The following is a 15064-nucleotide window of genomic DNA, read 5'->3' as shown; positions in this document are numbered from 1 at the left end:
TCTGCCATGGAAATAGGTGTGGCATCCCTGAAGCCACTACCCGGACATCGACCTAATATGTCTGGATGAGAGCACACGACAAATTGGATGTCATGCTCTTCGGAGCTCTGGTACCTACAAGTGAAGGTCACACGGGTGCCAACGGGCGCCTGAACCTTGAAGGGCGTCAATTCCATGACAATTCCGCCTAATTCGAAATTTTAGCATCTGAAGATAAAGTTCACGATGAATGCAAGCAAACTCACCTACGGACTCGCAACGGGGCCCACTGTATCCAGGTTGGCAGGTGCATTGAAGCACTCCTTCACTGTCTAAGCTACATTCCTGTTCGTTGCCGCTACAACGACAGGGTGTGCATCGCCCAAGGGACCCTTCGGAGCGATCGGATGGGTCTCGGTAATAACCCACAGCGCATTCTTGGCACGAGTTTCCATGATATCCCACGGGACATTGACACTCCTCGATCCCAGTTGATGGGAATCCTGTGTCTTGCTGGACGGCGACATTCATCGTGACTTTTCTAAAACGAAGCAGTCAATTTTGAATGAGAGAGTGTTCATTTCCCTCAAAATAATCGTAAAGAAAAAGATGGATTACCTTAGTGAGGTTTGGGAGGTGTACTCCAAAATGGTGGCGCGAATGAGAATCACATCCAAATTCGATAAGGCTGTTAGAAAGTCGTCCTTTGTGGCTTCAGATGGAACCCCTCCTTGCACCCTGATCCAACCTCGCTCGCGCAGACTAAGAACCGTTTCCTTGAATGGACGGACCAAAGAACGTTTTTCAATCTTGCATCCAATCCAAGTTAGTCTACGCTATGTATATAAGGGGCAAGCAGGATTTCACGAACGAAGTGCACCTTACTGTAGACCAATTGATAACCTAAAGGAGTGCGGTAGCCCACTTTGTTTTTCAAGCTTAAGCTCTAAAAGAAAGGGGGATGGAGCAAAGAAAATACGGATGGCACATATTGTCATCTCGTCTCATTTTGAGCAACCCAATTGCACCACCCCTTAACAAAAACAGTGTGAATGTAATGTCTCCTTTCAAATAAGTAAACCACTTGGACGGCAAGGGGTTTCCCGGCAAGCTATGCTTGAAATTATGTTTATTTGAAAAGCAACACGGACCAAATGGGCTCCTTGGGAAAACGTACGAGTCAAAAGAGAGTCATTTTTGCAAATTTATCCTTCAGGTAATAAGCGTCCCTCATAAATTGCGGAACAAGTTGTTCCAACTCATCCTGAAAGGCATGCACCAGGCTTTGGCCTTAAATGCAAAACTTTCTCTCGTAGCTGAGAAATTGCTTTGATTTTGAGCGTTATGAAGGCCCATTTGCACTAAAATGATATCCGCCCTACGTGAGCCACTCACCATCCTTTCATCGGGAGTCCAAGAGGAAAGATCTGGATTTTTCCAATGAAGAGCCACCCCGTTTCCAACCATGATCACATCGGCCAAATCCAATACATCTCCGCTGCCTCCATATCTTTGATTGATCGTCAAATTTCCTCCGTATGATTCGATCTGAAATGGACAGGGGGAAGCTAGCTATCGGCTGACCTTCAGCGAACAAATATTTGGACCTCAGTCAGCTCTATTCAAACCTTATTCCCTATAAATTGAGCGGGTAACGACCAATACAATGGTTTATCAGATTCCGAGGCGTACTTGTAGTGAACCTCCCCGTTTTCGTACTGAATGTCCCGAGAGAAGTCCTCACGCCTGGCCCTACAAATACAAACCACCCAAATCGAACATGGCCTTTGGACTTCCAAAGTTAATTGAGAGGTAAACTCACATGTCCTTCAGGGTTACCCCATGCTCATTGTCGGTTGGAAGCACCCGCAAAGTGGACCAATATAAAGGAGCTTCGAAGCATTCATTCGTAACTCCAGCACACCAGCACTCTGAGCAACCAATCGGATTAGAGGCGTCCAAATCAAATGTCCCTGATCTGCACCGATTGCAATTGGATCCCTCCACATTTGCCTTGCAATCACATTGGTAATTGTCGCATTCTAGACCAGGAAACGCAATTGAATCAAGGTCAGAATTCAGTTTAACTCAATTGCAAAGAGGGCAGTGGATCTTGCCCAGAAATGTATTATGTTCCTGTGGGAGGGGGAAAAGGAGTGTTCCAATTGAGTGGATTACCTTGCGATAGACTTCCCCTTGGGTCACAGGAGCACGTGAGTCCCCCTTCGCTGGATCGAGTACAGGGTACTCCTCGGGTTGGATCACCCTCATAGCCTTGTTCACATCGATCACAATAAGCTCCCGTTGTGCCGTCCCGACATCCCTGGAATGAAGGCCAATCCTGATTATCTCTATCCTTTCCCACAACGTTGTGCCTTCGCTCAAAACCAACCTTCCACCAGGCAGAGATCAATGGGGCACATATAAGAGCACAAATCACATATAACTCAGTCCTCAAATGCATCACTAAGAGGATGCTCGGATACTGGGTCAAATAAACCCAATGTGAGTGTCAAAAAATGTGCGCAAGAGAGAAAGAAAAAGAAGGCAAAGAGGGAGGAGAGTGGCCAACCTGTTTTGAGCAGCGACTTGATACACTTTGTCGTGAGAGCAAATTAATCTTGCAAAAAATGCAGTATTTGTGTTGAATTGACCTTGACGTGATAGCCCAGATGACCTTTGGATTCATCTAGATTTTAGATTTTAGATTTTAATTCCAAACTCGATGTTATGGATGCATTTCATTTTGAAGTTAAACTGGAAATCTTCTGATGTTTATGCACTTCATTTCTTTAAGATGTTTCATAAGACGATCCCTGTATTCTTGTTCAAAGGAAAATGAGGGCAAATCTTGTTGCTCAGAAATGGAACCTCGACAATGAATCTTTCGGCAAAATAAGCTCGAGAAAAAGTATCCCAACTAATCACTGTTAGTTAACGTATGGAGCCTCTGAAACACAAATACAAAAAAAAATCCAATGATTAACACGGCGACTCAAAAAGCGGAAAACACAAGTTAATGACATTTTAGGATGAACTTGGCAAAAATGCAAATTCGCTCCCTTTTAGTCATTCTTTCGTTACGTCCATTTTTAAGGACTTTCTTTTGGGTGTTCTACATTTACGTTAGCTGATCCGTAAGGATGGGAACAAAACCAAATTATCAGAGCTTAACCATTTTAGAGTAAAACTTGCGAAGGCTGAGACAAATTGCACATTTTGAGAACGCCGCTCTCTGACCATGGTTCATGGCCTACAGCATTGCATTATCTCCTTTCAGGGTTCTTTGAGCCGACTTTACGTTCTTAATCACAACAACGCTCATAAAGCCAAAGGACATTGGAAAGAGCTTGTTTCTATCTGATCCGGTTTCAATTATTGGAGATTAGTCAACAGAAGCTCTATCCAACAATAACACTGCCTTGTTCCATCTCCGCATGGGATCACTGAAGGTCAAAAGACACTAAAAGGAGATGGGCGTGTCACTCTTGAACTCACAATGCAGACTCCATTATCTGGATCACAGGTGTTTGCATATCCGTAGCATTGACATGGTTGACAAAGACCTAGGTAGAGGCCTTCAGAGGAGCGTGTATAACCAGGAGAGCACTTTTCGCAAGAGAGACCTTTGTATCCGAGTGGGCACGAACATTGCTCGACAGACGAGGCCCTTGGGAGGCCAGAGTCGCGACCCCCAGCCACATCCATTGTCACGTTACCAATCCTAAACACGATAAGGCGTTTAATTAGGTGATTAGACATTTTTCTGTTGAATGTGCTTTAAAAATAAGGGTCCACAAGTGAAGCTTTTGGGGCATGAAACAATCTAAACTATATTGCGACAGTATGATGACCAGGGCTGTCCGCATTATCCAGGAAAATTGCCAAAATTGCAGTTAAAAATGGAACAATAAGGGCACAAAAATGTAAAGAAATTTTACGCAAAAATTGAAGATACTATGGCGCATCGCCACAATACTTCTAGTTCAATTCACTTTTTTTTTAAACAAACCAGTAGCAAAATTATGAAACAATAATTTGACATGTTAAGCTACAATTAAAGAATATCTGTAAAAAGGGGGCACAAACTTTGCTGATAAGCATTTTACTCTTCTGAATGATTATAGCAGGCGTTAATTCTTTCCTAAAGTGTGCCACGCAGTGAAGTCAAAATGATTAAAGCATGTTAGGTTACTAAATAAACTATTTTCTAGTGATCACCTTGGTTTTGAAAGCCATGAAGGAAAAAAGTCACTCAGAGAAAAAACAAAACAACTTTTTTCTAAATGATAAACGATAATTTGTTTTCTGCTTTTTATAAAAAAATATGTTTATATTTTCAAGGCCAAGGGGAAAATCAATAGAAAACTCGATTGTTTTGATCCAAAATGGTGAAAAATGCAAAATGATGCAAAATACACAAGTTAATGCAAAATGATTGGAAAAAGTGGAAAACAACGCATTTGCATTTTCTTTTACAGCCCTGAATTGACAACCAATTGTCTTGGAAGAAAATGGTCCACACCTTTTAGGGAATCTTTGATTAAGTTTTTACCAAGCTCAGCTCAGTGATTATAATGAAGTATTGGTGGGCGGGTTTTGCTTCGAATTTTGAGAAATTGCCCGGACTCGACGCAAGAAAAGTTGGAATATCAAAAGACTCGAGTCCCGCAAAAACACCACAAATGAGAGATAACAAACGATCAGCTCTTAATGAGCTGAGTGACCCTGGTAACGAGGAAAAGTTTACTGACCTGATGTCTTCTAGACCTTCGCCAAATGTGGCTCGGATGAGGATGTGGTCCAAATTAGCCAGTGCCATGAGAAGATGTTCTCGTCCAGTCCGTTGTCCGTCTTGTCTTTGCCATTGGTTTTCGATAAATTTCACCACAAACGGATCATTGGGTCCGACTGGTGTGTTGGTGTAATGAAGAAGGCGGATGTCGTTCCCCTAAAAATATGAAGACACGAATGGTAGAAACAACACCACTTCTTACACGATTGGGTCTCGATTTCCCTCAGCCATAAATCTGATGTATGTATGAATATCTATCATCCAGTACAGAGACCTACTTAGTAGCACCATGAAGTGGCCAGTAAATTTCAAGTTCGAGTTGAAACCCATGGTATTCTGACTCTGGTGGGGGCTTTAAAATTGAAATGTGGATCCTTTTTCTCCAAATAAAGGCATGTTGGTCATATTGAACATGAAACATTTCTCCCCTCTCCAGAAGAGAGCTGTTTTATGTCTTCATGAGCAAAGCAATCATTCATCAGAAATTTAACTCGACGTTTAGAGATCGGCAAGTCCCGTGTGGTTTTGGTGCTGCTTTTTTTCTTCCTTTTTTTTGCCTGTTTTCAAGTGTGGAACAGCGTCTGAACAAAAGCCATTGTGTTTTCTTCCTGAAATTTGCGATGTTTTTTATTTACTTTTTTAAACGTAAATTAGACGGTCGGGAGAATCAATTCGCAATCCGGAATTTTGTCAGAATTATCATAGCATTCTTGATATTGTTGCAAAGTTTGACATTCCTGGTGGCCTTGTATCCCACTTGATCTTAAAAAAAAGTATATTTTTGTGCTCCTTTTTCACCATGTGAAGCCTTGATGCAAGGGCCCTCTTAAATGGTGCCCTCCTCTATGGCTAGCCCACTAGATTCCCAAGGCGAATGAAGGAATCTGCCAAGAGCAAGCAACACGTGGACGGAGGCGAGTCCTCTTCTATTCTCTCCTAAATCCCAAACCAACCGACCGACCATAAGGAGGAACCAAAAACTGATAAAGGCTCTCGCTTTGAACAAGAGACGTCCACTTCCCTGTGCCCTGGTGTTAGTGTAAGGTCATGAAACCACTTTTGGCCTTTTTGGCCTTGATCGCGACCTTTTTACAATCTTCAATGACAGTGGTATGCGCCGGCTCAACGTCGATGTCGGGGGTTAAGGTAAGTGATTTAAAGCTTGGTTTGATTTCTAGTAACTTGAATCTTCTGAAAGATTTCCCCCAAGATCACATTAATTCAGTTTTGCATCAAACATCTACGTATGGCTGTTTTTTTTTCTCTGGTCAAAGATAAGCCCGAAATTTACTAAAATTGGGAGAAGGCTAAATTTTGAAACCTGATCTATGTGTCTTTCTTAATGTTGTATCTCACGACGCAAGTGAGGTCCCGGAAAAATTGCCTTTTCAAAGCTCAAGAATGTTTTTTTTTTAAATTCTGGGGGCACCAATTAAAGGTTGTTACCAATTAAAGGTTGTTTTCATGTTTTTTCAGTGCTTTCCCCGATATCCTGGCGAGGATGACTCTTCCGCAGAGTCATCGTACATCTGTATCTTTCCCCCGGGATTCAAGCGAGCTTCACGGGTGCCCGAGATTCTCGATGTGTCCATCGCCCCGGAGGCCAATTTCCAGGATCCCGTCTACCCAAACACAATGAGCCGACGAAGCACGCTCATGAAACTTAAGCCCAAACCCAAGAGCTACAACGTGGCTTTTCCTTCGGGCAGCCGACTCCTTCCCCGTCTCTACTAGATAGATCCATGAAAAGCCGTTCATCTGTTGATTGTGATGGTTTCAGCTTCTTGATTAGATCATGTGGTCGTCCACCTATTGAGCCAATGTCCATGTTCCCTAAGTTCCGTTTCGTTTGACATTGATTCAGTCGTCACCACAGACAATAATATTTGGGAGATGACACAGAGCGTAAAAAAATCAGAAGGGTAACTCTAGTTAGTACTGTTTTACAGTGGCAATAATAATAACCTTATGATTACTACCATTAAGTGTAGGTGTGTTTGTCCGTCAAAAGACGTCAATTACTGGGGAGGATCTTTCGAAATCCAACGAACTCTCTCAAAAATGCTCTCAATAAATGTGTTTTGAAACAACATCCTTTCGTTGGACCAACATGATTGTCTTGTCATTTTCATCGCTCCTGGTTGTTTATGTGTCATTTAGTTTCCAATAGATTCTGAAAAAAAAAAAACGTTTCTCTGGCGTTTTGGCCTCGGCCCTATAGTGAGCAAAAAGGGACCGATAGAAATCCAATCTCGTTCTCATTTCGTATTGTCGATCCAGAAATCCAACGACCTCCAACTCCAGAGAGAACATCTCTCCAAAATAGAAAAGATTAGCCAGCTAAATGTGATTCCTAATCAGATCACCAATTTGCTTCCCTTTCCCCTTCATTGAACGAGTAGTTTTTCAGTGTGCTGAATCTGGACTTTTACATTCTGGAACACCAAATGTGTGGTCATTGTCATTCCAGCAATCTTCAATGTTTGCTGAAAGAATTGGAATTGACATTCTGGATACTAGAAATATGAATATGATTGTAGAAGCGCAGACTCTCTCTCTACTTAACCTTTCCCAGCCTATCAAAGGCATTCAACTCAATCCAAGCTTTCGAAGGATGTAATTGTTGCGATGGATTAATGCAAAAATGAACAACTTTGCTGATTTGTCGAAGGCTCACCTGAATTTCCACCAATGGAGCCTCGAGAATGCTCTCTTGTGAAATTTCAGGGGTGTTTCCCAAAAAGAACTGAAGGATCCCACCATAGGCCACAAGTTTGTTCCCAATGAATTGGGCTGGAAGTTTCCAAAATAGTTTCTGAAACAACAAGAATAGTTGTTCACAAACCCATCTCGGTGCTAATTAGCCATGCCTGTCCAATACCTCTCTTGTCGTGGGTTGATGGATCAATTCATTGCTATCCAAGTCGAGAAAAACATCGTCGATCGGAGGTTCGTCTGGGAACTCGGTGGAAAGTACAAATCCCAAAGAGTCGTCGTCACTGAAAACAGCTCTCTCCTAAAAAAAGTTCAATCGTGTTAATCTGTCAACCTTGTGCCATAGAGGCATTAGCCTAGAGACAGCAAACGACTAAGTGGCACGCAAGGTTGCCGAAATGCAAGCACAAACCACGTTCCGAGAAACCCTCATAAATATTGTATGTGATTGGTACAAACTTTGTCCGTTTACCTTGTCTCGGTAAAGATTGGAACCCTGGCATTGAGTGGGCTCGCCATTAGTTTGAGGAATCCCCATGCAAAAGCAATTGATGCAAGAGTTCTCTTCCAACGACCTGAACTCGTCTTTTTGGCAAACATTTGTCGAAGGCTGACTTGGCGGAGGAAGTTGACCCGGAGGCTCGTATCTCTCGCAAAAGTTTCCAAAATAACCAGGCTAAAAGATACAGCAAACAACATAGGTTGCACTTCAGTTTCACTTACTGTAACCTAGACTTGGGTTAAGTGAGCAAGCAAGGAAAAGAAACTGTTTTCATCCCTGTTTCAAAACATAATTAATTCTTCCTTTTGAAAAAAAGCAGTTCCAATTGATTCATGATTCATTTACCTGGCATTGGCAACGCCCCGTGTTGGGATCTGGTGTGGGCAAGTAACTACCACCTGGGTAATTACATGACTGGCTGGGGCCTGAAAAAAATATGAATTTGAACGTAAGATCTTTTAAATTGAAAACCATTTTTATGTTCACGTCTTGACATATATTTTACACAAATCAGTACGCATTTTCAACCAAATGATCAATTAGCCACACGAACTATAGCCCTAAACCCAAACAAGTTTTACATCACGTTTTATTCGATTGTTTATGATAGATAATTTATAAGAATTGAGGCCTAGCCCAAAAGCAGTTGATTTCGTCTGACCCATCCGAACATTGCTCGACTCCATCACACTTCTGGTCTAAATGAATACATTCATGTGTGGTGAGACATTGAAAAATAGGCGGACAATGGAGCTCATCAGAGAGGTCGCTACATTGGGGCATTCCATCACAATGCGTCCAAAGAGGAATACACTGACCATTGTAGCACCGAAACTCATTGGCGGAGCAGGAATATGAGTCTAGAAGGGCAAATGAGATTATCAACGACCAACGCATTTCCTTGTTCAGAAATAGATCTTGGTTCTGTGAGCCACAGCGAGTAGCCCCTCTCAGGTATATCATCTTTATTGTTTACCTGCAAAACAACCTTTCTCGTCAGATCCATCCATACACTGTTGAACTCCGTCGCAAGCAATACTCTCTCCGGGGTTAATGCTGAGGCATAAGTTGTCCTCGCAAAGAAAGTATTCTTCCCCACGGCAATAATCTGAGCAACCGCAAGCTTCATCCGAGCCATCAGAGCAATCATTTTGGCCATTGCATCTCAACTTCAAAGGCAGGCATCGACCATCGGAGCACGAGAACTCCCCAATGTTGCAAAAAGGAACTGAAGTTGTTGAACAATTAAAAATAAACACCTAGCTTTCTTCCTTCGTTGTGTCACGATAAATTCGATTGGCTTACGAGGTTCCGAGCAATAAAACTCATCTGAGCCATCGGGACAATCTAACCGCGAGTTGCACTGAAGCGTCGCAAGGATTTGAGTTCCATCGCAGCATTCAAATTTGGGGGCTGGGTAGGCAGACGAACAGTTGATTTCGTCCAAACCACTTCGACAATCAGGCTTGCCGTCACAGCGATGACTTGCGTTGAGGCACCTCCCATCACATATGAATCCTCCTTTTGAGGAGCATGTGGCAGTAGTCGAGCAATTGTCCTCGTCCGACCCGTCATTGCAATGATTGCTCCCATCGCACACCAGCCATTCAGGTATGCAAGTCTGATCCCGACATTGGAACTCATCCGGCTTGCAAGTCACGAAGCAACCAAATTCGTCAGAGCCATCATTACAGTCGTAGTTGCGGTCACATCGGAAGATCTGGTCCACGCATTGCCCGTTGTCACATTGGAAGTCGGTGATTTGACATTGGGTCTGTGGACAATTGGCTTCATCGGATCTATTGGGACAATCGGCCTTCCCATCACATCTTTGGTGGAACCCAATGCAAGTACCCAGGCCACAGTCATACTCGGACTCTGGGGAGCAGTTGGCACAATTCCTCTCATCCGAACCATCTTGGCACTCCATCCTCCCATTGCATCTCATCCACAGGGGAATGCAGCTGCCATCAGCACAAGAGATTTCTTGAGAAGAGCATTGGACAGCACAACCTTCTTCATCTGAGCCATCACGGCAGTCTTCCATCCCATCACATGTGCTTGATTTTGGAACACAAGAACCATCGGAACACACGAAATCGTCGGTTGAACATCGCTTTGGACAATTAGCCTCGTCAGACGCATCAGCACAATCGTTGCGGCCGTCGCATCTCCTCGCCCTATCAACGCACTTGCCTTCAGCACATTGAAACTCGTTTGCATCACAATCCTTGGATGGGCAATTGAGTTCATCTTCACCAAATGGACATTGGTTCCATCCATCGCATTTCCTCTCCAACGCAATGCAGAGCCCATTGTAACAAAGAAATTCGTTGTCTCCACACTTGATTGGGCAATCCTGCTCATCGGAAAAGTCGGCGCACTGAAGGACTCCATCACATCGCTGATCCAATCGAATGCAAGCTCCATCGTTGCACTGATATTCGGTCTGCCTGCACTCTTTCAGGCAATCCCGCTCGTCAGCGCCATCTGGGCACTCTTTGATTCCGTCACAAAGTCCCGTTATCGGGATACAGATGGCTGCATCTGGACATTGGAACTGATCTGACTGGCAGGATTGGCATCCAACTTCGTCGGATAAGTCTCGGCAATTGGTGACTCCATTGCATCTCAGATATTTGGGAATACAAGTGCCGTCCAAGCAAGCAAATTCATCAGCAGTGCAGGCTTCATCCTGATTATATGACGGATTATTAGGTCTCACTGGAGAGTTTGTTGGTGGAACGGCTGGAAACGAGTTGAAAGGTGGGACAGCAGGTCCTGGGGAAGACAAACATATAGAGTCAAAAGCTAGCGTTCGACGAAAAATCAATACTAAAACCAAGAACCACCTTCGGAAAAGATACATCCTTGCTCATCACGTGCATCTGGACAATCGCGGATTCCATCGCAGCGTTGCACAGGACAGAAAGGTTGTCCGTTCAAGCAAAACATCCAATTTGCCTGCAAGCATTGAACATTGGGATTTCCGTTGCCGCAGTTCAGCTCATCCTCTCCTTGAGAACAATCAATGACGCCGTCGCACCTCTTCTCGTCGCAAATCAGGAGCCCGTCAAAGCACTCCAATCTGCGATTGTTGGCGCACACCGATGTTGGAGGTTGGATGATTATGTCTGGAACAAAGTTCCGTCGAGATTTCACCGCAGGATCATTGCGAGCACAATGAGCGCAAAGTGGAACTTACCTGCCTTGATGAGGTACAGGAACAGCACAAAGAGAAGGGCACAATCTCTCCCAAGGGAAGAAGACGCTCAAGAGGAATTGAGGAATGCTACCAAGGATGGGACAAAAGAGCACAATCCCACGACGATTTGACCACCCGGCATGAGGACGCGTTTCTTTGGCAATTGAACTTTTAGACGATACGCTTCGTTTTCAAGTTCCACAATGACAGATTCGAAGTTTTTTGCAGGACAGGTCTTTTGTCTTGGATTTCTTTGCACACCTTGAATCGAACCCGGGACTCAGTTTCCAAGTTCACGCTAGGAAACATCTCATCGGAAAACACGTCAGCCAGTCGATTATTATTGAAGGACAGTACGAAGTACGTATACAAAAGGAACAACAGCACTTCCTTTTGGAGGAGGTTAAACTAACTAGGTGAAGGTTGGAAGCGCACTTTCTCGGTTTCCGAGGAGAAAAATCACAAATTTGACGTAAAACATGCTTCGAAGATGCTTCGAATTCGGCCACAACCCAGACAGGATCTTTCCCGACGTACATAAAACAACACATAATGAAAGTCTTCCAAGGTAGGTTTCAGTGAACCTGCATTTTATCGTTTGTTTGCCTCAAGTTATCTAGTGTGTCAGTTGGCTGAGCTCTTCAATTGTTTGTTGACGATTTGTTTTGATCTTGGTCTTGTATTGGAAAAATCAAGGACAAAGCGCTTTGAACTAAACAAAAAGAAGTGTTGTTTCCTACCGTTTTTTTTAGCATTTTCAGCCACAACAGTATTTGATTTTCGATTCAGCTTTGGGCTTTGAAATCGAAAGCCATCTATTTACAGATTAATGCCAACCATCCAACAACTGAAAATGGCTTTGATTAGATGAAAAGCATTTCGCGATTGATTCAGTTTGACGTGTGTTGGAGGCAATTTCATTCCTTTAGCCCCATTGCCGAAGCCAAAAGGCTGGCTTTTCACAATCAATGGGGCTGAAAGTTGAGGAACCTGAGCAGAAAGAGAGCGTTCAAGCAATTGCCGAGTGATCTGGTGAAACAACCCACCAAAACGTGGAATTGTGGCGAGTCCTTCAATTTCCCAAGAAAATGGGTCAACTTGTTTGTACAAGGAAACAAATGTGAGTCATTCAGATTCATCGGAACATGACTTTGTGCACTTGTACAAAAAGCTACCGGAAAGACATTCTGTACCCTAGTAGCTTTGTAAATTTGATCCTGCTCGAGATCAGAGGTGGTCATAGTCATTTAAAGAGATTAATCCGTTATTCGACGAACACATTTTTGGTCTAATAGTGTGAATAAGTAAGAGGAAAAGGCGAAATAACAATCTTACATTAAGGTACATGTTTTATCTGGCCAAATAATGTTCAGTCTCTGCTTATTTAGAAGTTTTGAAAGATAACAACTAATCAATTCAATCCCTGATGGCGTAACTTATGACATGAAAAATAGATGTTTTAAGGTTTCAACGCACGAAAACGCGTCAATGCAAGGTTTATTCATAGGCCCATTTCAAATAAAGGAATGGAATCTCTAGCATTTGAAGCCACTACAATTGAAATGCAAGGAATTCATGCCCACCTATGGCAATGATGAGTGTGCCTAACATCCTTTCAATACCAATTTACAAAATCATGTTGGCAATTAGTCTAAGAGAGTTCAAACCAAAACCTTTTTCGCAGGTTACAGAGTTTTTTTGCCCCCCCCCCAGGTTATCCTTAACCGAAGTGTGTCGAATGTGGGACATTTTTATTTGTTCCAAGTCGAGGACATACTTTCGTTCTCAGTGTAGAAAAAATTGCAACGTTTTCTTTTGCATTTCCAGATGACAAATCTTTCTTTGAAAGTCGGATCACGGAGTCTCGGAGAAGTCGAAACAGAATTAAAGCCAACGTTTCCCCGAATTCAAAATTCGAAAGGTCTTTGCCGTTCTTTGAATTGACGAGCAAAAAAAATACTTTCAACCCAATGTCAGGAATGACTTGAGACTCTTGACCTCACATTATGCATTCCAGTTTTTCGATGTGTGCGATATCCATCACCAAAGACAACATCATTAAAATGCTGTCAAAACCTTCCCACATGACAAGCTATGCCGTTTGAATTTCGAATATGAAAGCTGAAATTTTAAATTAAGCCTCACGGGTTGATATTGAGTCTTGCTTGCACTTTTCATAAGGTAGGTTTTGCTCATTTTCCTACCCCCAACTTGAAAGACGAGGTTGGAAATTGATTTGAACCGCTGGGCTTCCATCTAGAGTTTTCAAGAAAAAAAAACACTTCATAAAACATTAGAGCCCGGAAGACACAATGTCTTTTTGCAAGCAACTCAAATACCATGACTGGTTTGCAAACCATCAATGAGATCACTTGTAATAGTCGAGCCCTGTCCCTATTGTTTACAGATTTCTAAAAGACGAATTTTTTTTTTTAGTTGATTCCATATGACGCGATTCTTGACAAGTTGTGAAGTATATATGAGTCATGAAAAGAGAGCAGATTTTTTTTCCTTTTTTGACTTTCTCTTTTCTAAAGTAAGGCCAAAACTTTTCTGCGAAAAAGCCTACTTCTTTTCACGAATGCGAATTAGTTTCTTGCCCTCAGTAATGCAACAACAACAACTAGAAAAAAAGAATTATCAATAAAAGTTGCCATACAATTAACATGGATTTAAGCATCCCCACGCAAATTGTGACCTATTCTCGTAAGATGGATCACTTTGGCAACAATTTCATTTATAACATTTTTGTCGTGTCGACAATCGTCACAAAATTCAATAATATTTTAAAGTAAAGTCATGATCCTTGTCATGGCTGGACCTAAGATTGAAGTGTCAATGCCCAAAACATTTTTGCCAAATATTGGACCAAAAAGTGAAAAGGCATTTTTGGACCTTTTTTTTTAAATCAATCCATTATTGTACTTGCATCCTGGCAATCAGAATTGTCCATAACTTTACCCCAAAAGCATATATTTTCACCCAATTGATGTTTTGTTTGATTGAACTGAGATCTGATTCAATAAACAAGACAAAATCGAGTGCGTTTTTCTCATTACTACTTTTTGATACCATCTTTTGGTAGTTTTCGTCAACCTTTTTTTTCGAAGGTCGAGTCGTGACAGAATGCCAACACTTTTTACTCTTTCCTTTTCTATGCGGTCTCAATTAAGGCTTGAACCTCTGTAACAAAGGGCCAATCAAACAAACAAAATTGTTTTGAACATCATTCTGATCTCTGCGGGTAGGAAGGGTAGAATGTCTTTGCTTAATGGCAAAAGGGTTCGACTCGTTCATCCTCGCTACAAGAAGGAGAAAGAAGTTGAGAAAACACTACTCAGTCTTAGTAGTGTGAAATACTACAGGAACAGGACCTCCGGAATGCCACGTTCCACTTGTCTAAGATGTCCACCTTCCTGCTCCCTAGCAGTGAATAGGAACAAGCCAGGCTCGGGAACCCTGAGTGGAATTCCACGGAATTCGAAGTGGCGCAACTCAGGTATTGTCGGGTGCGTTCCTCTCGAATGATCCAATCTGGAGAAGAGGCGAGCTCGCTCCTCCTTCTCGTTCCTACTCTGTCCGTCTCTTGAAGGAACGTTGAGCGGGAACACTTCCAGTACTTCCCTGGTCCATTCGCCCAGAGTCTTTTCCTTCAAGAGTGATTGTGAATAGTCACACGAAGCAATCCAAAGAGGGAACAAGCTTAGAGTCCAATTCCCAATTGGTAAGTAGTGCAAGCCAAGGCGGTGTCACTTTTCATCGTTTTAATGTGTTCCTGAACGATCGCCGGACAAACTCTGACTGTTTTTTCTTTCGTGTTTGAATCGCAAAAGGTCAAGGGAGCTCTTCGATTGAATAAAATCCGATC

General features: G+C 42.7%; 3 protein-coding genes across 3 annotated transcripts in view; 2 read left to right on the top strand and 1 right to left on the bottom strand.

Moving 5' to 3' along the window:
• The window catches only part of LOC131882383 (basement membrane-specific heparan sulfate proteoglycan core protein-like), a gene marked incomplete in the record, with an annotated part of 40088 nt that overhangs the window by 12317 nt on the left and 12707 nt on the right, over positions 1-15064 (bottom strand). Inside the window, 16 exon segments of the mRNA XM_059229512.1 lie at positions 246-520; positions 598-755; positions 1375-1527; positions 1608-1731; positions 1802-2021; positions 2158-2302; positions 3478-3703; positions 4734-4930; positions 7452-7589; positions 7656-7790; positions 7962-8165; positions 8337-8416; positions 8609-8851; positions 8968-9219; positions 9297-10772; positions 10844-11125. Of these exon segments, the coding sequence (XP_059085495.1) occupies positions 246-520; positions 598-755; positions 1375-1527; positions 1608-1731; positions 1802-2021; positions 2158-2302; positions 3478-3703; positions 4734-4930; positions 7452-7589; positions 7656-7790; positions 7962-8165; positions 8337-8416; positions 8609-8851; positions 8968-9219; positions 9297-10772; positions 10844-11125 (4308 nt within the window).
• LOC131881729 (uncharacterized) lies at positions 5760-6883 on the top strand. The gene is made up of 2 exons (XM_059228676.1): positions 5760-5920; positions 6251-6883. Exons 1-2 carry the CDS (start codon positions 5822-5824, stop codon positions 6506-6508), a joined length of 357 nt encoding a protein of 118 aa, XP_059084659.1. The 5' UTR covers positions 5760-5821; the 3' UTR covers positions 6509-6883.
• Positions 14766-15064, top strand: part of LOC131881728 (neo-calmodulin-like) — a 2659-nt gene continuing 2360 nt past the window's right edge. Inside the window, exon 1 of the mRNA XM_059228675.1 lies at positions 14766-14920. The gene's annotated coding sequence lies outside the window, so the exon portion shown is untranslated. The remainder of the gene's footprint in view (positions 14921-15064) is intronic.

This window comes from Tigriopus californicus, chromosome 6 (assembly GCF_007210705.1).
Source record: "Tigriopus californicus strain San Diego chromosome 6, Tcal_SD_v2.1, whole genome shotgun sequence".
Taxonomy (NCBI): domain Eukaryota; kingdom Metazoa; phylum Arthropoda; class Copepoda; order Harpacticoida; family Harpacticidae; genus Tigriopus; species Tigriopus californicus.
This window is presented reverse-complemented; position numbering and strand designations above follow the sequence as displayed.

What these genes read in the sequence shown, in the direction of transcription:
- LOC131881729 (XM_059228676.1), top strand. Translation starts at nt 5,822, where the DNA reads ATGAAACCACTTTTGGCCTTTTTGGCCTTGATCGCGACCTTTTTACAA. An exon ending in CGTCGATGTCGGGGGTTAAG is followed by an intron (nt 5,921 to 6,250) that starts GTAAGTGATTTA and finishes ATGTTTTTTCAG; the next exon opens with TGCTTTCCCCGATATCCTGG.